Source organism: Poeciliopsis prolifica, unplaced genomic scaffold, assembly GCF_027474105.1.
Source record: "Poeciliopsis prolifica strain line A6 unplaced genomic scaffold, Auburn_PproV2 SCAFFOLD008, whole genome shotgun sequence".
NCBI lineage: Eukaryota > Metazoa > Chordata > Actinopteri > Cyprinodontiformes > Poeciliidae > Poeciliopsis > Poeciliopsis prolifica.
In genome coordinates, this window is record NW_026562383.1 from 13,003,953 (window position 1) to 13,031,079 (window position 27,127).

Here is a 27,127-nt window from a genome sequence, read left to right on the forward strand (position 1 = left end):
AAACTCTCACTGGTAGTTTTATTTGTTGGTTTAATATACTTACTGGTATGTGTTTGCGTTACAAAATAATCTGTAAAATGTTAATTTTGAAATAATTCAAGTTTGACTTTCCAAGTTCCACAGTTTTCAACAGGACCTTTGCTCCATAGTTTTACCCCTAAGTCCAATAATTGTTTTGTATTGATCCTTCTTTGTTTATTTTTTAAAACAACTTTTAATAATGAAATATAAGCAAAGGATGGAACAGAGTTACCAACCTTGGGTTTGTATTTTGATTTTGTGGATTTTGATTCAAATTTGTAGCAAAATAAAACATCCTCTATTTGTTAATTTGTTTCTCCGTTATAACACAAAAATGCATTTAATTTGTAATTTTTGTGTTTTCACAAATATAATTAAACAAATCAGAAGTCCTAGTCTTGTCTGTCTTTTATTATTATTGGCTTGCATGTTGCACCAGCAAGCCAACATGCTGGTGCACAAAACTCTTCAGAGTGGGTGGGACTTCTTTAATGCTAACTTTGCCAAACTGAGTCAAATTGTCAATGCTAGTGTCATTCACAGTGCTTCACAGACTTCTGTTAGACAGAACATATCGCAGTGTTTTAGTATTACTATATCACATGACACAGGATCGTGTAACATGCACAGTTTTTTTTCAGCACTTGCTTTATCCTGGTTAGGAGTGTAGATCAGATCCTGAAGACATGACAAGTCTTATCACAACATCAGGCCAGTTAAGAATCATCAGATAACATGCATGTTTTTAATATGTGAAAACCTTCATAGACACTAGTACTTTTCTCTTCCTTTCATATTTATTTAATTCAACCACCTCCACGAGTCTTCAACTACATTAGTGGGAACATAAGCAGTCTGTTTGAGATCATGCCCCAGCATCTTAATTGGATTTAGGTCTGGACTTTGATTAGGCAAATGCAGTACATTCAGTTTGATGATCTAGGGATGCTGCTGTATTTCAAACCATCCTTATCCATATAAATGTTGATTTCAAGCTTAAGGTGATTAGTTGATGGACAGACATTCTGGTAGAAAGCATAATTCATGCTTCTATTGGCTACAGAAAGTTATCTAAATCCCAAAGCAGGAAAGCAGCTTCAGATTATCACACTACCACCGCCATGTTTGACTCTTAGTATACTGTTCTATTTCCAGAATGTTCCCCTGCTGTCTTGTTATTCCACAGACCATTTTACCAAAAGTCTTCCTAGTCATCAAAATGCTTCTTAGCAAACGTGAGACAGGCGTTTGTATTCCTAATGGCCAACAGTGACTTTTTCCTTTCTACTATGAAAGCATAATTTGTAGATTTTAATAGTTGAATCATGGATACTGATTCTAACTGAGTCAAAGATTGCTTGAATGTGTTAGATCTTGTTCTCTGTTCTAACAGGTGAGTTGTGGATGTCTTTTTGGAATAATTGCCTATCCACCTCCACTTTTGCATGACTGATAAAAATACTGCTTCAAAAAAGTATGTATGGCTGAGTAAAATCTCTGTAACATGACGACCTGAATCTATTTGAGTCAAGCAAAGTCACGATAACATATCAATCTACCTGTAAGTGCCCATTTGAGGTATTATTCTCCCTGCCACTGTCCATCTAAGAACATTTAAGACCTTTGTGATGGCATTCATCACACAAATGAACCAATTTTTCTCCTCGAAATAATGGGCAGTAATATGTGACCATTATATTATAATAAAGGTATTTATGAGCTTTCAATCTCCCAGGCTCACCATGAGATACCTTTGAAAATTTGAAATCAGCTCCTGAGGCTGAGTGAGAGAGGGAGGGAGGGAAGGAAAGAAAGAGAAGTAGAAAGAGAGTGAGAAATGGCAAGGGAGAGATGTGGGAGTTGTGTTTTTTAGCTGTTTTGCCATAGGTTACATTTATAATTATCTTGCTCGCATAAGATGGCCATGAGGCTTTTTCAATAAAGGTGGGAGGCACCTACCGTGCAAAATATTACCTACAGATCAACACAGAATATGAGAAAAAGCTGGAAATAGTTTTACTAAATCCAGAGAACAGTTTAGAATCGCATACATGTATACAGTCAGGAACGACAGGTACTGCTTATATTAGTCTGTATAGACTGAAGGACTGTGATGATCTGAAGAGGAGGTGAATGAATCCCTCCTCTGACCTTCACCAGTGGTGAGTAAGCAAAGCCTGTAGATTGAAGGAAAGATTGCTGTGTCCACTTTCTCTAGGCCCTATCCTGCCTTTTTAAAACTGCAAAAAAGGACGAGGCAGAAAGCAACATTCAAAGATATAAAACTTCCTTTTTTTATAATCTCCTTCAGACCCTTTTTCTAAAAAAGGACTGAGACCATTTATCTTACTTTCCAACAGGCTATACTCTGTGAGGAAAATGTCTAAAAGTCCTGTTCAACCTGGTCTAAATTTAGAAAATAAGAAGTTATCAGGCTGGCCAAGATTATTAAGTTCACAACAGACCACAATGAAATGTCTGAAGATCTGAAGGTCTAAAATAATGGACAAGGAAAATAATCAAATGATTGCTTTCTGGAAATATCTACTCTTAACTCTGCTCGAGGTTACAGCATATGTATACAATATGAGCCAGAGTTGATTCTGTATCATATGAAAATAAACGAGCTGACTTTATGTAGAAGTTTTCTTTGGCATAATGACCACCAGTTATTTTTACCAAATTGCCTTCAGAATGTTCTAACAGTATGTAATATTAGATTTGATGTTTCTCTCAAGGAGACTTTTTTAAGGTTGTTTGGCTCCAGTGGCCTTCATTTGAAAGTGATCTGAAAGGAAATTAGGGTAATGAGAGAGAGGGAAGACATGCGGCAAAAGGTCATCAAGCCAGGAATCGAACCTGCAATGGCCACGTCAAATATGAAGACCTCCTTATGCAGGGTTTGCTTAACCCCTGCATCCTTATGTTCCCACTAATGTGGTTGAAAACCCATGGAGGTGGCTGGATTAAATAAAGCAGCCCCTTTCAAGGAGGCTTCATGTGTTCCATGGGGAAACAGGAATAAAACTCAACCTGATTATCAAGAACTACTGTTCATACTATATCATAGCCACTACTATAGAGTCAAGCCTTCTTTGATCATAGTACAGTAGGTGTAAAGAGTTGTGTGGTAGGGAGTTATCCGTGATTCTCTGTGACACCTGTTCCATTTCAGATCGGTGTACATAATATACAAACTCCATGCAGAAAGAACCCAAGACTCAAACCCAAAACTGATACCGTTAACTATTGCGCAGCCTACAGAAGCTTATGTAAAATGTATTTTGTCTTCTTAAATTTGAAAAATTTGAAAAGATGAGAATGGGTAAGTATTTTTCCAGTATGACTACAAAACCAATTGCTTTACAGATGGAAACAGATGATCATTTGAGTTGAATCATTGAACAGTATTACTAAAAATCATGTTCAAGTTATAAAATCTTTGCTCTAAATAGTTTCATTGAGCTCATCTCTTTGATTATTACAGATTTACAAATGTTTGAAAAGAAAATACACTTTCATTTTTTATGAATAACACTCTCTTCTAGCCACAGTTGCACCTCATGATTGTAGCAGACAGCTCTAACAGAAATCTGGGACAAAGAGGCCTAAAAGGAAGACATATAGCATAAACTGCAGATAGTCATAGAAAGTGGAGATTCTGCCAAAAGGGACGGAGACAAGGCGACAGTGCTCTGTGTGGGATTTCACTTTGGATTTTGGCCCTGCAGGAATATGTGGAATCACAACTGACAGTGCTTGTGTGGAAAAGTCAACCTTATTCAGTATAGCAAAGTAAAAAATACCCTGCACTGTCATTCATGCACTAAGATAAACACTATATTGTCTTTATAGTTTGCTCTAACCTCATATATTTGATTTTACTACTAATGTCATTTGGGACGGTCTGACAGATGTAAGGAAATTTATCTAAGCTATCCACAAAGTGAAAAACAGACAATATTACAACTTTAGCTGAGATTTATTTCACATTGTTTTACTCTACATTCCCCTTAAATCTAAGGAGCGTAGGAGTTTCAGTAATCTTAGAAATACTTTATATCGAACTTCATATCAATATGTGCTACAAATACAAGTCATCTCGGTTTGGATAGTACAATAAGCTTTTAATCTGTTCAGTCATGTCTGAGGCAAGAAACTTGCTTTAAAAAGATTCAATGTAAAAAACACAAAAAACATACAATGAAAATGTACAGGTTGTGACTGAGAAAAATTTGATTCCAATGAAACAAGTCCTAAGTTATCACACGGATTGGTGGTTCATACTATCCTGTGAGGCAAATGGTGCAACAATAATTTACAAAAATATTCATTTCCACTGTGTTTGTAACATCCTTGATGGCTAATTTCAGAAACACAACTTCATTGGATTTTCTGTACATGTCACTTGTGAAAAATGTGTTTTCTTAACATAGATGTTGATAAGGTCTGAGACATTCTGCTCTCTAAGCAACACAAAATTTATTTTTTGAGGGGGGCAAAAAAAATTCTGCATTCAATATGCTAGTGAAACAACAAAAACAGTCACTGACGACAAGCTATGCAACACACTACTTCATCAATAAAAGACTTTTAATTCATATGAGTATGTTAGAAATCAAATTTTTGACCTAATGTAGGCTGCAAGTTTTAAAACAAACTTTGTTTGGGGATCCAGCATATATATATAAATACTTTTAGAACTGGTTTATGGGGAGCTAGACAATCACAAATGTCTTTGCAATCTCAAAGTTATCAAATGCCTCATATCTTCGTATGGCAAAAATCTCCTGTTGCACTTCATTTTTATTCTCTATGTGGTTCTCAAGTGTAAGAAAACAGAAACATCAACAAGGAAATGCAGAAAAACAGAGTCCAGAGAGCTCTGCAGCCCTGATTGTTTGGCTGCTACAGAAAAGTCTAGCACCTCCTGCTGCCCTGGAGGTTTCTAGTCCAGCTGCTCCTGCTTTATCCTGTTTGAATTGGGTCCTCGCTGACTTGTCCTCCTCAGTTCCCTCCTCAGGACATACTCGCTGAATTGGGATGAGTCCACGCCTCCGCCACAAGAGCCAGCAATCTCGAATCCACGCTGCTGGAGACGCTCCAGAACCTGTGGATGATGTAGAAGGGTCGAACGCTGAGTATATGTTAAAAACAAAACTGGCAAGAGTCAATTAAAATTATTATGCCAAAACATGGCTGTCATCTCTAACCTTTTATTGCCTCTGTGAGACTAAGAAACACAAAACTACCCCAAAAAATTATGTGTCCTTGCCTTTGCGCCAACTCTACCACTGGAATTAGCTGTGGGTCTAAGTTGTGGCAACATTCGGCTTGTGATGGGAATTGGGATGAGACTTTCACAAGACTTTCACCAAACAAAGAGCTTCTCATATTGCCTCCTGCCTCCCTTTTATTGTTTTTTTGTGTATATGTGTGTTTGTCTTTGGGTGTGTGTGTAGCTGTTTCTGATCTTGCAGCCTTGCAGACATCTACAGACGTGTCCGGGGGGGCTGTAGGATCACATTCCATCGAAGAGGCCCCAGGGAGCAGTGAGGCTTTCTCTCTGCCACTTGGCTCAGTGTGGGCTGCCGAGCAAAACCTCCCCTTTCCTCAGTCCTGCCCCAGGCTCAAGCCTCCGCCAAAACTACAAAGGTCCCCCTACTGCTGGCAGCTCTCTCTGCTCCCCTTCCTTCTCCCAGCTTCCCCCAACTCCCCTCCGCCTCCCTGCCTCCATTAGCCGCAGATACAGCATTCACCGCCGGCGTGCTTTAATAACCAAACAGGATTATGGGCCCTGCCTGGAGACAACCTGCCAGGGAGCGTGCTCACTCTTTTGCTTGCTCTCCACTACTCACACACTTCAGAGACGGGTTTTTGTCTGTGTGTTTTTGGAAAGGAGGTGGAGATTTTACTTCCTCAGAAGGAGACACAGTCCAAATCATTGTGAAATCTTTGCTAAAATGCCTCACTTTCATCAGTTATTGATGCATATTCGAGGACATTACCATCAATGAATCAGTGGAATATCAATAAAAAATCACAATAGTGAATTACTGCCAATTCCTGCTGGTTTTAGCAGTGGGGTTGGTTTTCAATACAAAAATATTTTGATATAGTCTTGCAAATGGGATATTGATACCCTATTGAGACCCTTAATAACAATACAGTATATATCAGGTAGAAGCCAGTGTCAAAGGAATAATGATAACTAGTTTTAGGTATATAAAAAAAATATTGGTTTACCCAAAAGCCTTAAACATATTTACTATATACATAAAAAAATTCCTTCCTTATTTCTAGCATTTATTTCCATTCACATATATTTCTGAACAATCTTTCTTGTAAATGGACCTTAAATGTCTATGCATTTAAGGCCCTTGCATATCTGTAAAGGTCTTTGTTGGCCTGAGTGATAAAAATGTAATTGTCTCCCCTATTCTACAAGCGTACATCCAGGATATTATTTCTGCCAGCATACCAACTGTGCTGAGGCCAGGAAAGCAAAACAGTAGCCGTGGATAAAAGTTCAGATACATTTGTGTTTTGCCTGGTACTGACGAGCAGCAGTGAGGAAAAGGTTTAATCTTTATTAACTGTTATCAGACAGTAATTTCTCATATTTTTTATTTCTTCATAAAGGCAGGATTATTATGGATGCCTGATAAATTCTCAGTTACTCTTTGGGAAGTTATTATTAACATGCATACATATTACTAACAGTAACCATTTTTTTTTTGTAAAAACTCAGGTAGGCACTACCAACACTGAGTTCAAAGAAAACTCAGTGTGGCTGAAGAAAAACTGTCCATCCACCAGCTTTGGAGGCTAAGTCAAAATTAATATTCTAGTCAGACAACAGAGAAGTGAGGATTGTGGAAGATGTACAGCGATGACTCAATAAATTGATCCTTTGATGAACTCATCAAAGAGTCAAATTTCTTCAAGGCTTTTCTTATGCTTTGGAAAGATTAAAAAAAAAGATAAGAGTCTGCAATGAGACGAAAGTAAAGATTTCTCAACAGTAGATGAAGAAATGCGGAATGAACAGATCATCATCTCAGGTCTTGAGACATTGATCGAAAATGAAAAAAAATATCTCCATACAGAAGACTTTTTTACTGTAGGTGTTTGGTAGAATCACTTCTGGTCAAAGATATTAAAATCCTACAAGTAAGGAGGAATAGTGTACCTGGACAGAGTTGAGGTGACAGTAGCCATTCAACGGGAAGCGTATGACATGTGTGGAGTCATGATTCCATCCAGCGTTCACAGAGTTACACATGACATCACCGATTTCTGGGAAAACATCCTCGATCAGGGCCTTGTCGCCGCTGAGGGTGATTCTCTCACCCAGGTCAGGCGCAACGCGCACAACTAGGCACTCACAGGGCCGGGAGACCCGGCCCAGCTCCTGGTCCTGACGCCAGCGCTCCAACTCTGCAAGCATGGGCTGCAGCTGAAAATATCGGGCCTCTTCATACAGCAAACTGTAGTCCTGCGGAGGATAAGTTAGAGTGTTCAGATGGTCAGAAAATGTATAGAACATTACCAAAAACGATAAAATATCTAACATGAAGATGCAGTGTGAAAGTGATGCTTTTTCCTCCTGCTTTGGCCCTTTCCACATGCTACTCTTAAAGCTTTCCCAATGTGAAAATGACCTCCATCTGAACTTGAGCCTTTGCTTATTTTAACTGGCATACTTTCCACTGATTGAGTGGTGCTTTAGACAGTCCAACAGATCATGTGCTTATTTGTTTTCTCTCAGGGCAAGTTTAGTAATTACTGAGTAAATGACACATATGAGTAAAAAAAGGAATGCTAATGTGTCACATAGAGTGAGGGAGTCAGTGTCGATGGACACTCGGCAGCTGGACATATATTGAGCTGCAGAAATAATCTGTCATGGGAGCCTGTGAGCCAATTTACCTGCATAGAAGATCATTGGTTTTGTAAGGAAAAAAAAGGCACGTGATTTAAAACAACACTCGACTGAAAGGCATCTCTTGATGTTGAGATGGATACCGTTGAGCTGTTTGTTTGGAGAGATCCTTGGATAGATATTTACATTTTACACTCTCAGTCATTTCCAGGAGCTCATGTAGTATCAGAGACCGAAGGCATTTGGTGGCCTAGGCATTGTGCACGCTAAGTTACAGGACTGCTGACTGGCTGATGGGACTTTACAGTTTTCTGAGAACAGACATGCACTCACTTTGAAGTCGTCGGGAATGAGAAGCTTGGACGTCCTGAGGAAGTTGAGAATGTAGCGGAACATGTGTCCATCCCTATCAATGAAGTAGTGCTGCTTCAGGCTGTCCAGGACTATGGGCTCTGTGCCATCAAAGAGACGACCGATTCTGCACAGAGAGAGGAGGGGAGTGTGGGGGAAAAGGGAAGGTGGGAAGGTGGTAGAAGGACAATATGTACAGATTAGCAAAATAATGTTTATTCTACCTTTAAAAATAAAGATTCAAAGACTTCTTTTTTTTTTAAGGTAGGCCGACAAAGAAAGAAAAAGACATTAATAGCAGCGGTGGTCTGGAGAGGTTAGGGCCAGCTGGTGCTTGGTTGCCTGAGGCAGGGCGCCAGTCACCCTTGGGCCTGGTCTCGGAGCGACAGCGTGGCCTCCCGGCCTCCAGATGGCTCCATGGCCTTTGGCTCTTTGCTGCTGCGTTGACATCTGTCAGAATAACCAAGTTGCTTTTGTCTGCAGTCTGCACTTCCAGCTCCTGCAAATTGTTTACCTCTCAAACACAACTCTAGACAGTAGGTGTGAAAAATGAGAAGATGCAGTGCGGTGTGCACCTGAGTGATTAAAAGCCGAACGACACCACATATTTCATACATCACAAACTCTTCCGAGTGCCTCCCCAAGATGCATGCGTGATTTGAGGAGTTGTGACATTTGACTGTCACATAATGACATTAAACATTACCGAAGCTGACATTAAACTCAGAGACAATTACGGCACTGCCAAACACGCTTTAACTTGAACAGGCCACTCTATATTATTCTTTTCTGTCTTAAAAAAGCAACAACACTGTAGATGCAAAACCTTTGTTGCGTACCCTAAGCTGCAAGAGTTGTCTTCATTTTAGGTTTGGAGAAGGAGACTCACCGGGATTCAGGAAATTTGGTTAGGGTGGCCAAACTGCTGGTGTACATATGGCCGCCTACGTCAATGTGCACAGGGGCGTTGGATTTGGTGAGTTGTGCAGGTGTGGGGATGCCCTGGTTACTCAAGGGAGACACTGGTGATCGGGTGATCATGGGTCTGGACATGCTGGAGCGATTATCCTGAAAAAAAAAAAAGACAAGAGGGTGAATTCACTTCTTTAAAAATAAAACCCTCTAAAATTCAGATGCAATTTAAAAGCAAGCTGAGGAAACACACTTGTTCTCCACACTCCAGAGCCCAGGAGTGAAAAAATAGAAATTTTTGTAACTGCAGGATACAGAAGCCTGACCTTGACCTGAATGTTGCCACTATCTTACAAGCATCTTCTCCTGTGGGCCATAATCTCCAAAACCAAATTAATTTGAAGCATCAATCTCTCTCTCTCTCTCTCTCTGTCTCTCCCTCTCTCTCTCATGAAAGTGAGTAATAATGACTCTCGATCTGAGAGCCATAATAGGATTTTTGGGGGCAAAACTGTTTCATGTTAACCTACAAACACCATTAAACAGAAGATCTCTCTTAATTTCAACTTTTGGTGTCTTGTAAAAAAAAAAAAGAAAAAAAAAAAGAAAAGTTTCAAGATAGGGTATAAGTGAAAAAAGACAAATATAAATGAAGCTATAACAGTGGAGTGGAGGTGAAGGCTACAAGCGGTGGAGGAGATTTAAAACAAAAGAAAAAAAATAAAGAAAATTGAATAGCCTACGTTACAAAGCTTTCAGGAGCAGTGAGGCGACGGTTACTTTGATCTTTCTGAGAAACTTCAGTTTTTTTTGTTGTTTTTTTTCCTTCCTTCCTTCTTGTTTTACCTGTGCTGGCATCACTGTGGTTGGAGAGGAAGTCACCGAGTGGTCATTCTGCTTGAGAGACGCTGCAGGGACAGGCTCTCCTCTGACAGCGAACATCAGGGAGGGCTCCCTGCACTCCGCCGCTCGCATCGGCAGCCGCTTGAGCGAAGCGTGCACCGTCTCATCCACGGAACTGATTGGACGCGGTCGCTTCTTCGTCTTCTGATGCGTTAGGTCCATGATATCCGTTTCGTCCATTACTTGCACTACTTACGTAAAGCGTTCAAGGAGATCGGCTTTTCCCTTCTTTTCTTTCTTTTTTCCCACTCCTTCTTCTTCTTTTCTCTTGAAGCGCACCTGCTAAAATGTGCGAAAAAGGCGTGAAAAGCGGCGGATCGGGACGGAGAGCGGCAGCGCCGTGCCTGTCACACAGCGCGGCTTCTTTGCAGTGGCTGGGAGAAGTCAAAGCCCCCGACAACATTAGCATTGTAGCGCCCGCGGCTCTTTTTGGGCTGTCGCTGTTTCGGTGGCAGGTATGCGCGTCGCATTTTCAGAATAGAACAAACGCAGCCTGTCGGAGCGGGATCATGCAGTTCTGGGGAGTCCGGCCAACAGTCACATCTGGACCTGCCACAGCTGACCTTTGCCCTATCTGGAGCGTTGTTTGTGCCCTCCTGCCCTCAAGCTGCTGCCCCATTGTTCAGCAGCTGTTTTTTTGTGCAGCAGGTCAAAGCCTCAGTCAAGATAACAGTCTCTCCGTGTGCAAAAGCTTAAAGAGTGACAGAGCCAACACTCATCCATGGATGTGTGTGCACAAAAATGCTCCGCACTGACCAGCAGGTCTCCTATTCGACATGCCCTGATTCTTTTCAGTCTCACAGATTAATTAGCTTAATTAATCTGGTTGAGTGGACTCTATGTATTGTAGAAAAAATACACAGAGTTCAATCAACATCCTGGACTCTATCCTCTAATTTCCTAATTTAAAAAAATAAAAATAAAAAAACTTAAATGAATTCATTTTCTGCGCAGTGGCAGTATTGACATGAAACCGGCCCTAGGCCAAATTGGCAATAATATGGGGAGAAGGGCATATGTATGTATCCTTCCCATCAATCTAATCTTAAACTTCCTCTTGATTGTGGTTAATATAATATCTAGTGGAATGATCCTTATGTAGTTCCTTGCTTTAGTTTAAATAACTCCTGAACCTTGCCAAATTTTGTCACAAGTACAAATTTTAGTGTACAGTAGGATGTTGCTTGACAGACCAACACATACTGTAATTTGTGACTGTGAAAATGAAGTAAAAATATATGAAAAGCATTACATGCACTTGTCCTCCTAGAGTCTAGTAGACTATACTTTTTTGCTGCAGTTGCAGTTTTTGGAGGTATGAATATACAAGCTTTCCACACCTAAGGATTTAAATCATTACCCATAATTTTGTGATATTGCTCAAGCTTGAAGGGGAATTTATATCTATAAACATCTGTTGGTGTGGGTGAAAATTAATTATTATTTTGGTTCTAAACTTGGTCTTGTCATCCATCACTTTTTAGCAAACATTCTAATCTGTCAATGCATCCCCTGTATGTTTTTTGCAACTGACAAAAGTTTGTGCACCATTGCTACTCAACTGTAATTAAAGGTTATAAAGGCATTACTATTTGTTTTCTAGAAACAAAGAATTAAGTTTTTGATTTTGTGACAGAGCAAACTAATAGACTGCTAATACTGCTCAGCTACAAAAGTAATATATTTTATTACTAAACTAAAGCTATGCCACTACTTATTAATAAATCTAGACAATATTTAATTGTCACGATCTAAAATTAGACTGATTAAACCAGATGATTCTGCATTGACCACAGATTATTGCTGTTTTGACAGTTCAGAATTAAATTAAAAGAGAACTATCACTTTTGAGAAAAAGATCCATGTTTGGATTCATGTCTTCAAAATCAGAAGAAGCCTTGAGTCAGTCAGTTAAAATTAATACAACTTTGCTCACTTTAAATATAGTCAATGTTTTCACACAGAAGTTTCTTAAATCTCAGGCTGTTATAAAGAGTTTCTCTTCAGTACAGAATTTGAACTGCTTTCCAAATCAAATTTGACCAACATATATATTTTAGATTTTGAATAAGAGAAGATTAATTATTCAAGTGTCCTTGAAAACCAGTTAAAAAACCCATTAGCTTAGTATTGCACTTAGCATGGAGTTCACAAACTCTATCCTAAGTGCAAGATAGGATAGATGTCTTAGATAGACATCATAAGAGGCACATGCTCTTATGATGCTTTCAACTTTGCAAAAAGCGGGAGTTGCTACATCGCAAGTGATTGGACCTACAAAAAAAGCAATAGAAAACTTGGTCAGGGTAACATAATTTTCTTTTTGACACCAGTGCTTCCCTTTGAATGTGAGAAACCCATATGTACCATGCTCATATAGCCATATTGCCCATTATATGCCTGTCTTTCTTTTTATTTTCTTATTGAGAATTACTTTTGTGTACAAATACACATTTTGTGATACCGGAGATACTGCATCAAACTACAAAGAAACAACCACCTGCCATTAAATGAAGTCTAGACAGATCTAAAACCTCCTAAACTTTTCTTCTTCTGAAATGAAGCCTGCGGTGTGAAAGGAATTCCTCCAATCCAAATACTAGCATTGCAAAAACTATCCCTGTTATGATATCCCACTGCACAAAACCAAACCACAACACATCCAATTGCAGTTAAAACAACTTTTGAAGCCTTCTCCTGGCTGTTTTTTTTTTCTCCTCTTTACAGAAAATGTAGGGAATCCACAATTTTTAATATTATTCAGATTAAAATTAATTAGTTCAACCACTGGCCTTAAAACATCCACATTCCTCCTCTCATTGGCAGTGTGGGTTTCACACCTAGCTACCCAATTAGCAATTAAGCTTGCCTTTGAGTGTAGGCCTCCAATGCGGTGTGTGATCCTCGTTTGATTTGCATGCCACTTGTGCACGCGCTGATAAGCGCAGGCAGCAGCCTTACATAGTTTTAAAATTCAACTCCAGAATCCCTCGCAGAAGGCAAGGGGGCCTGCAGGGCAGAAAGAGAGAGAAATCACATGGCTGCTCTTCAAAAGGGGACCTGTGTAAGGCAGCCGGCAAAGTGCGTGGGATCACACTCAGAATGCAGGTAATTTGTTCCCTGACTAATTTGTGGAGATGGTGGAGTGTGTGTGCGCGGAAGTGAGTGTGTGCCTGTGGAGAGTAAGTTCTGAAAACAGCTCGGTGGAATTGGATTTCCTCAAAGCCTTGTCATCGCAAAGGTGGATTGAGTGTAAAATCTGTGAGGCATTATGGAAAATTGCAGGGGAGAAAGAAGAAGGAGTGAAAAAGAACAGGCGTTTGGGTGGGTGGTAGGTGGGGGTTGAGGAAATAAGTTCCTATATCACAAAATCAGTTGGAAATACTGTAAACATAAACATGCAGTGGACCTTTTCATGAGCAAATGCCTGCATGACATTTGCCTCATGCACACTTTTAACCTAAGAACAGATCAAAGGTCAAAAGGTGACTAGGATACATAACTGGATGAGATCTCAACCATTAGAAGGTATGAACAGAGGATAACAGCCATAGCAGCGCTTTACCTGTAATGACTCACTGTCAGGAATAAAGCTATGGCGGTCTGTCTCATTTATGCAACTCATTCTTATTTATTGCTCCATAAAATGCACAAACCTCAAAAAAGCATTATGTATCAACACGTGTATGCTAAAGAATAACGATTGATGCAAATTGGATGACTGAATGCAATCTATTAGATGCTAAAGACATTTAACATTATTTTCTGACATTGACAATTGTTGCCCATATTCTTGACACATCTGTATGAAGCTCAGAAACACTGATTCCAGGCACGGTCCACAACCTGTGAATATCTCTTTGAATTTTGAAAAGGCTTTGCTAAACTCATCATTTTTCCTTCCACTAAACTTTCCATGATTATGTTTGAATAGTAGCCCTCTCTATATGTTTCTTAGCAAAGTGTTCAAATGAGTTATGGACAACTACTGTGTGGGTCATAATATATCACTTCCAATTTTAAAATCTGTTTTTATAGTTGATGTGATATTCTAATTTTCTAAGAAGCTATTTTTTCACCATCTGTAAGGCATAGTCATCTAAATTCACAATCTATATTTAGATAAATGAAATGCTTGAAATATATTACTATTTGTGTAATGAATCAGCAAAATACAAGTTTCACTTTTTCAGATGAATTAGTGGAATAAATAATGTTTTGACAACATTCTGATGCGTCCACATGCACTTCTACATGGAGATAATTTCAAAGTCCTTGGAACAAATATTAGAGCTGTTCAGTGACTGTAGAATGATACAAGGCAACCAGAGTCATCATGCAGCCTTTCAGGAGCTGCATGAGTAACAAATGAACTTTTCAGTCATTTCTCCACAATGCGGTTCATCTCTATTTTTGACATATCACACAACACATAATTAGCATTTCAGAACAGAGCATTAACATTCAGTTTGAGGCACGGCAGACCAGTATTTACATAATCTGGATGGGCTGTCTCTGCTCTGTTGCCTGTAGCTATCTGCTTCAAATGTCCACACACATTCACGGCTTACACAGTTTTGGCTTACTTTTAAGTCAGAGCCTGTTGTAAAGGGAGCAAAAATAACAGGTAGCAAAGCATCATAACAACATGGCCTGTGGGAGATTTTGAAGCTTGGTTTAGTGGTAACTTTGGACAAGTTACAGTAGAGCAACAATGGCAGAGTTTTCTTCTGTGATGGCATTTAAAGAAGTTTTTAGGGGAGGGAGGTCATAAAATATTTTTGTTGCAATGCTTCACTCTTAAATTATAAGTGGCATAAAGTCCCCAGTATGAAAAACAGACATGTATTGAAAGCATCAATACATTTCTGCAAGGACATATTGCAGAACATACCTTACATTTTGAAATCAAATTCCTTCATGAAATACCTAGAACTGCAAAAGAAAATTCATTGAGCTTAACTGGCACAAAGTTTAAAAGGTGGACATGTAAATGACTCACATGTGACTGCTTTGATAATAATTAGAAAGGATCAACAAAACCTCAGTTTTTTTTCAACTGCTTCCCTTTTTCACAGTATTTTTGGAGGATCTACCAGAGCTGTGCAACAGCATGACATCTTAGATAAGAAAGTCCAACCAATGCTGCAGGCTATGGCAGACTGTGGTGCATGTTCACTAGCACAAATCAAACTGTCCCAGGGCGCAGGAGTGGCAGGGATTAAAGTACAGGTCAGAAGTTTACATACAGCATGAATATTCACATCAGTTTTGGCATTAAATTATTTATTTTGAGACTTTTTCAAAGGTTTACCGGTGATGACAACATACAACCTCAGTGGTTTCTAAAGACAAACACTTAATGCACCTGTTTGAATTTTATTAGGAATTTTCTAAACTGTGACCTTATTTTATATATCAAGCTCAAACATAAATAAACAAGCCCAATAATATTGCGATGTCGCTTTGAATGTTGATTCTTGATCATAAAACTTTTATAGCCGTCAAAAAGGTCCTGCCTGGTATAATTCTACCTTGATAATTGTCTGCTCTAATCAAAACTAGTTCCTGTGGTGATAATTGATTGGAAATTATTCTGGTGGCAGGAGGATCAGCTGATCAGGCGGAAAGATACATCAGCGCTAACATAACTTTAAGAAGGTAACATAGAAGTTCTTTTACTGTGAATATTGTGACAGACCTATCAGTGGAATCATAAATGAAAAATATCTATCCATTTTATGTTTTTTTTCTTTATTAGTTGTTTCAAACTGGCTTCAACCAGTCAAGAGTTCCATTTGACTAGCTGCAGATAAAATTCTAACTATTCCTTTAAACTTCTAAAAAGGGCCCATCAAAGCTCTGACCTTCACCCTGCTGAAAATATTTGAACAAGGCATAAGAGTCAACTTCCTGCCAGGAAACCAAACGTCATAAATTACATCTTTAAATTCTCATAACGGTTGAATGCACAGCCACAGTTATGTCAGAAACTTTGTTGATCTCTATAGAAAACATGGGGTTGAAATGCAACTTTCTAACTTGCCTTTATCCACAGATTACTGGAAGCTAATGTGTTGTTTATGTTTAGGGATGTCTGTATAACTTTATACAGACATATATAAATCCAATTTAATGTGGATTTAGAAAAAGTCCACAATAAATTAAAAATATTTGTGCAGAATTGTTCTTTTTTTTCAACTTTGTACAGTTGTTTCTTCAGTCCAATGCAACAAAAATAAAAATTCTAATGCATAATTAAAAAAACTTTATTCAAATGAAACTGATCCCTACGATGTGTTTATGAAATGCTTTAATTGTAAATCTGTATGTCAGATAGCATATAGTATCAGACTTGATATTCTACAGTATAATTTCAGTGAGCAACATAACCTGCAGTCATCTCACTGTAGTTCCTGTGGAGGTTTGAAACAGCGCCATCAGGTGATTGGTCCTCATAAGCCACCATCTCAGTGTCATGTGTTTCTTTACTCTGAAACTGTTTTTTTCTCTTTTTCTCCCACTGATATTTAGATCATCATATATACGGCTGTTCTTTTAAAACATCCTTTATATAATCTGTATTTTGAAAACAAACCGTATCTACAGTAAGTGCTCACAAGTGGACATGTACTTCCAGCAGTATTTCAGTGCCAGTCGCAAATGTTGTACCACTTTAGTCACAGCGTTTGCTGATGAGAACTAACGCACAGCGCGGGTCATAATGCTAACCAGGAGGAATAAAACAAACAGAAATGACTCTCATATTTGCCTTTTTCCACATAGCTAGAATTCTTAACACAGCTTTGTTGTTTTTTATTAACGGATGATTCCCATATTCTGCACTGACGTTTGTATCCTGTCATACAGAATAACAAATACGCCTTGGGCGAAATTACTCCACAATGGCGTCTTTCATTCCACGATCTGGGGCAGTCAGGAAATGGAAATGTTTCACGACGGGGGAAAAAAAAACCCAGATACAACAAAGTTGAAACGCCGTTCCTAAAAGACACTAAACTGCGTTTAACTAAGTTGTGAGCAACTTGTGTACACGGAGCGGTGACGAGGAGGACGGACGGGGATAGTATCGGGTGCTGAGACGCGCCAGGAGCACAAACTCACGCGCTGGATGTTAAACGGAACGTTTTCGCACGACGAGATCGCACCCACAACCCGTTTGTTGCGTTAGTTGTTGTTGCCATGCGAATAAATCCGTCGCCCTCTAACCATGGAACAATAGCCAGGAAGTGGTTAAATGTTTCTTAAGAACTGGTGCGGCTCGAATCGCTTGGCACATGCGTAAAAGCTGCTGCGCCTCGATGTCCCAGTCCACCCAGCCTCGGAAATAACAGCAAACAGAAATAAATCTTCGCTTACCTGAAACATGAAGTGGTTTTTGTGAACCTTTTTTTTCCCCCTCCTCCGATTTGGCCTGAGATCTGCCTCTCTTCCTACACCAGCGAGAAATGCAATAGCTTGGCTAAGGTAGACAGAACAAAATACAGAGAATACTTGCTCCAGGGCTCCCGAAACCCCTCCAGGCAAAGATCAGGATACAATTAGCTCATGTCTCTGTCCAAGTCTAAACCAATATGCAGAATAAAACTGCGAGTGGTGCCTTAGTTTTTTTTCTCCCCTTGAGTTTACGTTCTTTTAAAAAAATCATATAACATATATATTTTGTCCTATATTTACAACACCCTCACCCCCTGCCTCTAACTTCCCTATTGCCTCCTCCCTGCAGAGAAGCTGATTTTAATCGTTATGATTAGTTTTGATGTAACGCTCCCCTGGGCGATTTCTACAAATGGATGGAGTGTTTCTTTGCCAGAGAGGAAAAGCAGGAGATGACGATAATTATATAGATTGTTGGTGGAGTACTTTGATTTCCACCCCCTTCCCCTCTCAAACATCAAACCCATCTATACCCCCCACCCCCCACCTTCCCCTTCTGTGCTATAAAGACACAATGCAGCACCAGACAACTTGTTGATTAGTCCAGCATCAGCATATTAAATTAATGGAATGTGGTTAATGGAATTCTTACTCCCCTATAAGCCTCTCCTGTGCAATCTTTTTAGCCGCTTTCCTCCTTCTGGACAGCCTCCAGATGACGTAGTTGTATAAATAAGTACTTGCAGCTTGCCTTTCCTCAATCAAGTCTGAATCAGTGCCTGGGGGTGATGTGCGAGCTCATTTCAAATGTTCAACCATGCATGATTTCAGGAAGATTGAGGCACTTCTGAGGATTTTTTAGAATTACTCCGGGGATGGACACATTAAAGGACTCGCATGTTTAAAAGCGTTCTTAAGTCAACATGATAATTATTCTGTCTGACCTGAGAGTGCTGCTGTGTTCGGCGCACATCTGGCCATAGAATGGACAGATTTTACATTCTAATTGTTTCAGTGCCATCAAAGCTAAAAGGAAAACCCTCTTACGCCCCCTACTGTTGAGAGCATCAACTATTGGTCTCTGTGTTTTAAAACGTGGTAGCATGCGGACTAACTGTCTTGCAAAGGTTTTTATACCCCTTGAACTTGTTTCTTGTTTCTTTAGTGTCTCTAAAACTACAAGCACAAACTTCATTGCATTTTGATAAGATTTATGTCACACAAAGTTGCTAATGACTGTTGAAGTCGAATGAATCTGGTTCATTGATTTCAAAACTAATTGCAAGAAAAGAATTGAAAAGTGTGCTGCGCCTCTTTTGGGCCGACACCCCTAAATAAAAAAAGCAATTGTTGAATGAAGGCCAAAAGCAGTCCCATTTAAGATTTAATACCAACAATGTATGAGAAACATGTGGAAGAAGCTTCTTTTGGGAGATGAGTGCAATTTGAATTCTTTGTTCTACATTCAAAACACTTTGTGTGGCAGAAAGCTAAGACTGAATGTCTCAGACAGCATGCCCACTATAAAACATAGTGGTAGCAGTATCATGCTGTGGTGATATTCTTCAACTGGGACAGGAAAACCAGTCAGAGTTGATGGATTGAGCTTGCTCTGGGCAGTTCCCATTATCTTGCAATCAAAGCTGAAATTAAATGATTTAGATTGAATCCAGACTTAAATCAAACTATGGATTTATTGCAAGACTTAAATATCCTTTGTTAACATAAACTCTCCTTCAAATTTGACAGATCTTGAGTCATATTGTTTGTAGAAATAGGCAAAAAAAAAAAAAAACATAAAATATAATCTGAGTTTCTTATTATGCAAAGCTGGTACTGAAATACCATATGTATGTGGTTCTACAAAGTTTAGAGTCAGTGGAGCTATTTAAAAATGCTAACACAACTTTTTTAAATTTTTGAAAAATTAAATATTCCACACTATAACTACACACTATCTTCTGCTGATGTGTCAAATGAAATGCTTTGAAGTTCATGTGAAAAAAATTATACTTTTGGAAGACACTATTCCATCACTGAAACCACCCATCCCCTATCTAACATGTTTTACCCCTTGCGGGGATCCCTGGGGTGCAGCCGCTGGTGCTGGTCAACAGGCGAGAGGTGGGGTACATCCTGGACAGGTCACCAGTTCATCACAGGCTTTGCTAAAACACTGCTCCAAAAACAGAGGCTGCAACACATGAAAAAAGATCTACAAACATCTTAGTAAGACAAATATTTACAAATGCATTTTAAATTCTTGTGTTCTTTCAAGTAGGAAATTAAAAAAGTGGGAATTAATACTGGTACTTGGAAAATACATCAAACAGGTAGGTCAAAGCAGATGACAAAACTAAATAAATGCTTTAGGGAAAGTATAATTAATGACCACAATTATCCAAATAGTTCTACTTTTCACAAGTGGATTATATAGCAAAATAAACAAAGGATACCACTAACGTGACTAAATGTGCTTGATTGAAACCGCATGACTGTTTTAAATCCAGGCGTTATCCATTTTAGAAACAAAGGAAACGACAAACCTTATGAAATTCTTATATGCATCACATGCAAGCAAATGAGAAAGTTTCTCTGACTTTGAAACAATAGCAGTTTGCTGCTATTGTTACAAAGTTACTGTAAAAGCAAAGTGTTTCACTTCAGTTGGAGCTAACTTAAAACAACTACAACATGCAAGCAGCGGATAGCTGAAGGTTTTTCTTTTTTCTTTGGTGGTCAAATTATCCAGATTAGTTGCAGATGTAAGTTTTGCTTAGACACACATCGCCTGACCTGAATGACATCATCTGGTTATAAATACTTACGCTTGGAGAGAAAAAAAAAGACCAAGCCTGGAAAACTCACTCTGCCTGCTGAAATTTTGAGAAAATGCCTCCAGCAATGTCTCAGAGAAGAAGCGGCGAATCAAATCTGAACAGATAACTCCTTATGTTACAATTTATGGTGACGCTAAGATTCGAGGAGGCGGTAAAACTTTTTTGAAGTTTGTAAAAAGACAGAAATATAGGAAAAGAAATCACAGGAGCAAAACTCAGCTTTTCCATTTCTTCTGACTCTTGTTGAAACAGTCTTTTAGTCTGACATAGTGCTATTTATCAAAAGTTATCCAAGTGTTTGTGCTTTTCTTTAAACTTTGGGCACTTTTTTTTTTTTACAAGATTTCAGCTTTTTCCCACTTGTTTCGAACTATGAAACTTTAATTTTGGTTGCTTGAAAAATTATGTTTGAGAAATATTTTCGGAAAACATCTAAAATATTTCAGACACAGCGTCATTCAGTTCCCCCATCTTTTGTGCATCATCGTGTCCACTAACATCTTTTTGGGAATAATCTGTCTATGCCGAAGTGCCTTTTTCATGCATCGCGTTATCTGAATTTTCTTTTTGATTCAGTTAAATATATTGGTATAAATCACATATTTATGTCAAGCTACCACAGAGACTAAATATAAAAAAAAACTGCTTAGTTACTAATTTGTTTAGGGACTCTGTGGACTCTGGAAGTGGCTCAACAAATTAGAAAACTGGACTAAAAATAAACAAAAAAAAATAATATGTCAGTGTTCTCCCCCACTTCACAAACCCTCCTTTCCAAAAGAATTTAAAATGTTAAAAATTTTTATGTCTGAAGAGATATTGCTGGTCTGATTCCTTTCATGCAACATATAAATAAATCAAGTCATGACTTTTGCACACTGCTGCACGTTGCATTTGACCTCTAGTTGTAAAGAAATGTTTAAGCAGGACTTATTCTGTATAAACCAACATTAATTATGTTAATTTCTCTTCATTTTGTCCTTAAACAGCTATGTGTAAGCATAGTATCTATGTAGTTGCTTTTAAACTGCTTGGGTTTATTTCTGCTAAAAGTCTGTGTAAGGTAGAGATGTTGGTTTTGCCTCCGACCCGGTTAGTAACTGCAGCTCTACGCTCACCACACCCCTCTAATGGCCTGTGGTTATATAAGGGAGTGGGATGGATAAAGGGAAAGTGCTGAAGCTGTTCCAGATCCTGACTCACTCTGCCCTCCAGGCTTGCACAGTTTTAGGCCAGAATTGTTTGTCAAATATTATCTTTGGCACAAAGAAATTTTGTGTTTGAGACTGTAGCTCAGCTCTTGCTGTATTGTAGTGAAGGGATCGTGATCATAGAGGGTTTAACAGTAATGGAGTTAAAGCTATGAGAGATTAGCCTCTTTAAAAAAAAAGGCCATGCTTTAGATTTTCAGTTGCATTGCGGCCCGGGTTTTAACTGGGACATTCCAACACGTCAATGTTTTTTTTTTTTTTTTATCTATGGCATGCTATTGTAGCTCGAATGCATAGAGTTGTTGTCCTGCTGCTTCTGCCCAGTTTGAAGTCTTCTGTAGTCACTGATGGATTTTCTTCCAATTGCCTTCAAATCTTATTCCCATCAACACTTTACAGCTTTGGTTTCCCCAGAGCTGAAGAGAAGCACTATGTTTTCACCATGTTTCATAGTGATTACTACTGTGTGCCCAATGTGATGTGGAGAGTAAGTTTTCTTTCCCACAAAGCATTTGGCATGAAGGCCAAACAGGAGAGTTTTGGTCCAATGTGAGCAGAGCCTCTTCCACATGTTGGCTGTGTCCTCCATGTGGTTTATGATAAACTTTAAAAAGCTCTCATGACTTTCTTTTAACACTGCCTTTTTTATCCTTTTCCCCTTAAGAATAGTAGTAATAGTTTTCCGTTTTACAGATTCTCCCATCTGAGCTGTTGATTAATGCTCTCCTTGCCTCCTGTCATTCTATTTATGAATGAATAAATAGAAAAATGCACTGGTACATTCAGAATTCTGTCATTCTCATTGTGTTTTAGGATGATGGATTTAATAGAACCCTGTGAGTTGTTCAAACTTGGGATTATGTTATATAGCCTGACTCTGCTTTAAAATGCATCCTTGACCTGTTTGGTGAGTTTCTTTGTTGTTCTGATGCTTTTTATTTGCTAATTCAGGGATTTCTGAGAGCTGGTCACACCAGATTTTAAGGGAACAGAGTGAAAGGGAATAAATACAAACACCAAGAACTTTATTGTGCTTATAAATAATTCTGAAAACCTTGTATCATTTTCTTTGCTGCTTCACCATAATGTACCGCTTTGTGTTAGTCTATTACATAAGATCCCAGTAAAACACAGTGGAGTTTGTCACTTTCAGGTGACAAAATGTGATAAAGATTCAAGGGGCATGAATAGTTTTGCAAGGTACTGCATGCCTCATGCTGTCACTGCATTGCACATATAGTCTTTCTGCTGCTGGAGGTACCTCACTGTGCTATTTGACCAAATGATTTCACTTCAACATGCACAGGTGTTTCTTAAACGTCAGTCTCTGCTGGATAATTTGCTTTCCCCACTTGTTGGTTCTGTTTCAGCTCCAAATGGAACCACCCCACCCACAATGGACAGAAGAGTCAGTGACACTTCTACGAGGGGAGCAGAGACAAGAGGAGGTGGGTGGGTAGGGGGGTGTTTGGGTAATGCTGGGAGGCTCTAATAAAATGTAATCCTATTATATGGTTCCCACTAGAGGGCAACAATAATAAAGGTTTCCCTAATAACATGAGCAGACCAAACCCAAATGGAAAACAGCTCCTCAGGTCAAGTCCCACACTTGTACATATATCCTCTCATTAACCCAATTGCTTTTGGGCCACATTACACCGACAGGCCTTTGAGATTTAGCTGCGATGGCGAGGCAAGAGTTAAGTCAAACAAATGTGTTTCATCAAACTGCAGTTTGGGCTGCTCTGCATAAAGGAATTGAAGGGGGAGGAAGAAGGGGAGTGAGGGAATGCATGCGGGTGGGAAGTTGGAAGCAGAGCCTCGAGGAAACCAATCAGAACTTCTCCACCCTCCCTCTGCGACTCAAAACCGCCGGGGTCTCAGGTGTGTGTTGCACGAGCTAATACCTTGCAAACTTGATTGTTTGTGCCGGAGTAATCAGAGTTTTGTAAATGAGAGTTTTGGAAATGATAGTCCAATCACTGCCGAGCATAATCACAATATGGTACACCACAAACTGGAAGTCATAGAATAGGACTTGAAAACTTTTTAACTCCCTCACACATGCACTAAAAATGGTTATGCAGTTTAATAATTTGTCTGAAGGAAGAGACATCAAACTTTTGTTTTTGTAAAAATCCCCCCCAAAAAGCATTACAATTGCCGTAGGCTCACCAAAACAACCTATTTACAAGCTGACTCAATTCTCTGAATTTCTTCAACCTTTCTGCTGAAAATGGATAAAAATACAAACTCATATTTTAACAACATGATTACACGATGAATGAGTTACTCCTTTTCCTAGCTTCTTCAAATGGAGGCAGTCTAATATTTATCATAGCTGACAAAGTGAGAATATCAATCATTTTCTCAAGACAGCTCAAGTTATTAAGTGAGCCAGTGTAATAATATTACAAAACCCAGAATAACAAAGTTATTTATCTCCTGCTCTCTCTGCATGAGTGTATGCACGTGGAGTTGCGTGTGTGTGTGAGTGTGTGTGTTTGTGTCTGACAGCATCAGACGGGGAGAGTGTCGCATGCCTTCCTGTTCCTGTACCACCCTCCAACCCCTGAGCCGCAGACTCAAGGCAGTTTCAAGAATCAAACAATTTCACGCAGCTACTGGAGGAGGAAATGAACTGAGCCCAGAGCAATAATAAAATTATACAAATGTTATTACAGACTCGCCTGCTACTGTCCTACTTTAATTCAAATTTGGGCACTCCAGGCTGCGCTGGTGGCAGAGACCTTCCTGAATAAATCAACATTAGCTTACGTCTAAATTATTAAGGAAGTAGGAGACTTTCTTGTTTATAGTATGAATTATTAAACAAGTGTTTAACGCTGTTTTTCTCCACGAATCCCCAAATATTAATTGCTAATGATCTTTAAGGTATGTGTTTTATCTGTTTTGTTTTTTTTGCCTTTTCTGTTGTGGGCTGAAAATTAGGAGTTTTCAACTCCCACAAATCTGCATGCTCTAAAATAGATTAAGTGAGCACAATCATAAAGTTCAAAGTGTTTTATTAATATTTTATGCAATAGACCAACACAAGCGAGGCCATAATGTTGTGTAGTATAAAAAGCATGCATATTTTTTTTTCTGAAAACAAACAAAAAAAAAAACAACTCCAACTCCTCTATTCTCTTCATTCTGATCACTACTAAAATCCAGTACTGACAATTGTCCTGAGAAGTCACATAATTAGTTAAAATAATCCATGAGTGTATACCTAAATAGAGACCTCAGAAGACCTCAGGAAGTTGTTAGTGAACATTAATGAAGACAAATCACACATTTCAAAACTCAGGGAAGAAAATGCGGCGAAGTGTAAAGGAGGGTTACATTACAAAACAATATCCCACACTTTGAACATCCCCTCTTCAATAAATAATCCAAAGAGTGACAAATACATATCCTAATACATAAATTGATGGGCGAGCAGCTGATGAAATCATTATTCAGAGAAGGAGCCAAATGACCTTTGGAAAATATAGTATATAGAAGCTGCAGAGATTCTCAGTTTAAGAGGGAAACCGTGCTCTACAAATCTGGAGTCTATGGAAAACTACCAGGAAGAAAAAGATAAATGAAATTTTCTATTTGCAGTTGACCAAATGCATGTAGGGAACATTTAGAAGAAGGTGCTCTGGTGGAAACACGGCCAGTATAAAACCTTTTGTGTGAACACACCATCTTAATTCTTTGTATTGTCTTGTTGCTGAAAAAGTGCTGCATGAATAAAATTTCTATATTTCTCCTTTAACGGAGAAATATGGAGGATCAAACTTGTTTGAGACTCCAAAATACTGGCAGCTGGAAACTTCCAGGTGAACCACGATCCTTAACATACAGGCAAAGTTACAATTAAATGGTTTAGATCAAAGTATATTCCTGTGTTTGAATTCCAAGGTCAAAGTTCAGATTGGAATCAATTTGAAATTGAAATAATTGATGTGCCTCTAGATGTGGAAATCTGGGCGAGACATGCACTAATAGACTTGCAGATGTAATTTCAGTATAAGATATTGTCTCATGTGCCTCAATACAAAAGCATACCACACATCTTTTTTTTTGCATAACCCATCAAAAATATTCAAATCATGTGTTTATATTATACCTCATTTTTTGATTTTTAGGTGTTAATCTGACAGAAAGTTGAAATAAAAATACATCGAGGTTTGTGGTTGTGACCGAATGTTGAAAACTACAAGGTAGTTTTCAACTATAAATAATTTTGAAAAATGCTGTAGTCTTTGCTGGTTTTGCAAAAGAATTTGCTTCTGTTAAACATTTTGCTGATGAACCATTTTGGTGTGTCAGCTAGAAATCAAACACAGAAAACAATTATTTATCGAGTATTTTGTATGACATTTAATAGAGTTTCCTATTTTTTATGACTGCAAAAACTTACACAAAGTTTGTCAGCACACTCTTATGTTTTCTCCCCAATTTGATTGACACAAGGCACAATTATCTCCTTTTCACCCACTTTAAATTCCCAAAAGTTTGGCCTCTGCATTGCCAATAGGAAGCACATTCAGTAAATATTTAGTATTTCCACACTCCATCTCCAAAATCCTGATAGGCAGCTTGTAATGTAAGTAGAGGATGATGCTGTAGAAACACTTTTAATGTTAGGTACACATTTTAATTTTGAAGAACAGAAACATACTGAGAACACAATTTTGTTCAGGCATTTTGATGAAATATATGCCGCCTTCAAATTTCTAAGCAACTTTTCCAAAATTGAACAAGTTCCAGGAACATGAAGGCTGACCAAAAAGAGAGCTTCATGATTGACTTGCTTATTCTCCCATTTGACTGCTGGGTTCTGTGTTGGAATGCAGCGCTTAATCCTCCTGTGTAGTTGTGAATTAATGCTCTGGACAAATATCAAACAGAATACAACTCAAACTAATGAATAAAACCAACATTTGTCGAACTAGCTCTGAAAAGCAACCTGGCTCTATCAAGGCTCATGGCTGCCCTCACCTGGACAAAATGAAATTACAACACTTCAGGCAATACATCCACTCGGCCAGTAGGTGAGGCTATAGTCCCACACACGTGGACTGGACTGAAGCAGTGAGGAAGGTATTGATTCATGAGGGAATAAAAAAACAATTTTGATTTAACATCAAAATTATACAGCTATTCTCGGCCGGCGAATGTAATATTGCTGCACCATGTAGACAGCTTGCAGGAGGGTCCTCCATGAGAGAAGAATTCAAGAGCACCTCCACTTTTAGCAAAAGAAATTAAGTGCAGACATATAACAGATCACCTCTATTTCCCATCACAGAGTAGTATCATTTCCTTGGCCCTCTTTTGATAGAATGAGATAAAATGGAACTATTCTCACCAGGGCAACTCTGAGGAGCACACAAAGTGGACATTTATCTGACAATAGGGACAGATAATCAAGGAATGAAGGGTTCAATCCATCACTAGGCTGGAAAGCTTTTTTTTTTCCAAGGGCCTAGTACCTTTTGTGAGGTATATATATATATATATATATATATATATATATATATATATATATATATATATATATATATATATATATATATATATATATATATATATATATATATATACAT

At 38.6% G+C, this 27,127-nt stretch overlaps 1 protein-coding gene across 3 annotated transcripts; it reads right to left on the minus strand.

Moving 5' to 3' along the window:
• Positions 1-4,133: 4,133 nt before the first annotated feature.
• kctd1 (potassium channel tetramerization domain containing 1) lies at positions 4,134-17,829 on the minus strand. 3 transcript variants are annotated; one of them, XM_055033503.1, is made up of 6 exons: positions 17,453-17,829; positions 10,016-10,354; positions 9,147-9,325; positions 8,240-8,384; positions 7,214-7,519; positions 4,134-5,131 (listed from the first exon to the last, which is right to left on the minus strand). In XM_055033503.1, the coding sequence occupies exons 2-6, from the start codon at positions 10,250-10,252 to the stop codon at positions 4,970-4,972; spliced, it is 1,029 nt and encodes a 342-aa protein (XP_054889478.1). In that variant the 5' UTR covers positions 10,253-10,354; positions 17,453-17,829; the 3' UTR covers positions 4,134-4,969. The 3 variants fall into 3 exon arrangements, with proteins under 3 accessions (XP_054889478.1, XP_054889477.1, XP_054889479.1); XM_055033502.1 differs by having other exon boundaries at positions 10,016-13,081; XM_055033504.1 differs by lacking the exon at positions 10,016-10,354 and having other exon boundaries at positions 17,453-17,826.
• Between the last annotated feature and the right edge of the window lie 9,298 nt (positions 17,830-27,127).

Excerpts from the sequence above, each read along its gene's own strand:
- kctd1 (XM_055033503.1), bottom strand. The coding sequence starts at position 10,252 with ATGGACGAAACGGATATCATGGACCTAACGCATCAGAAGACGAAGAAG. Across the intron at positions 8,385-9,146 it reads ACCAAATTTCCTGAATCCCG|AATCGGTCGTCTCTTTGATG; the intron begins GTGAGTCTCCTT and ends CTCTCTGTGCAG. Across the intron at positions 7,520-8,239 it reads TCATTCCCGACGACTTCAAA|GACTACAGTTTGCTGTATGA; the intron begins GTGAGTGCATGT and ends TATCCTCCGCAG.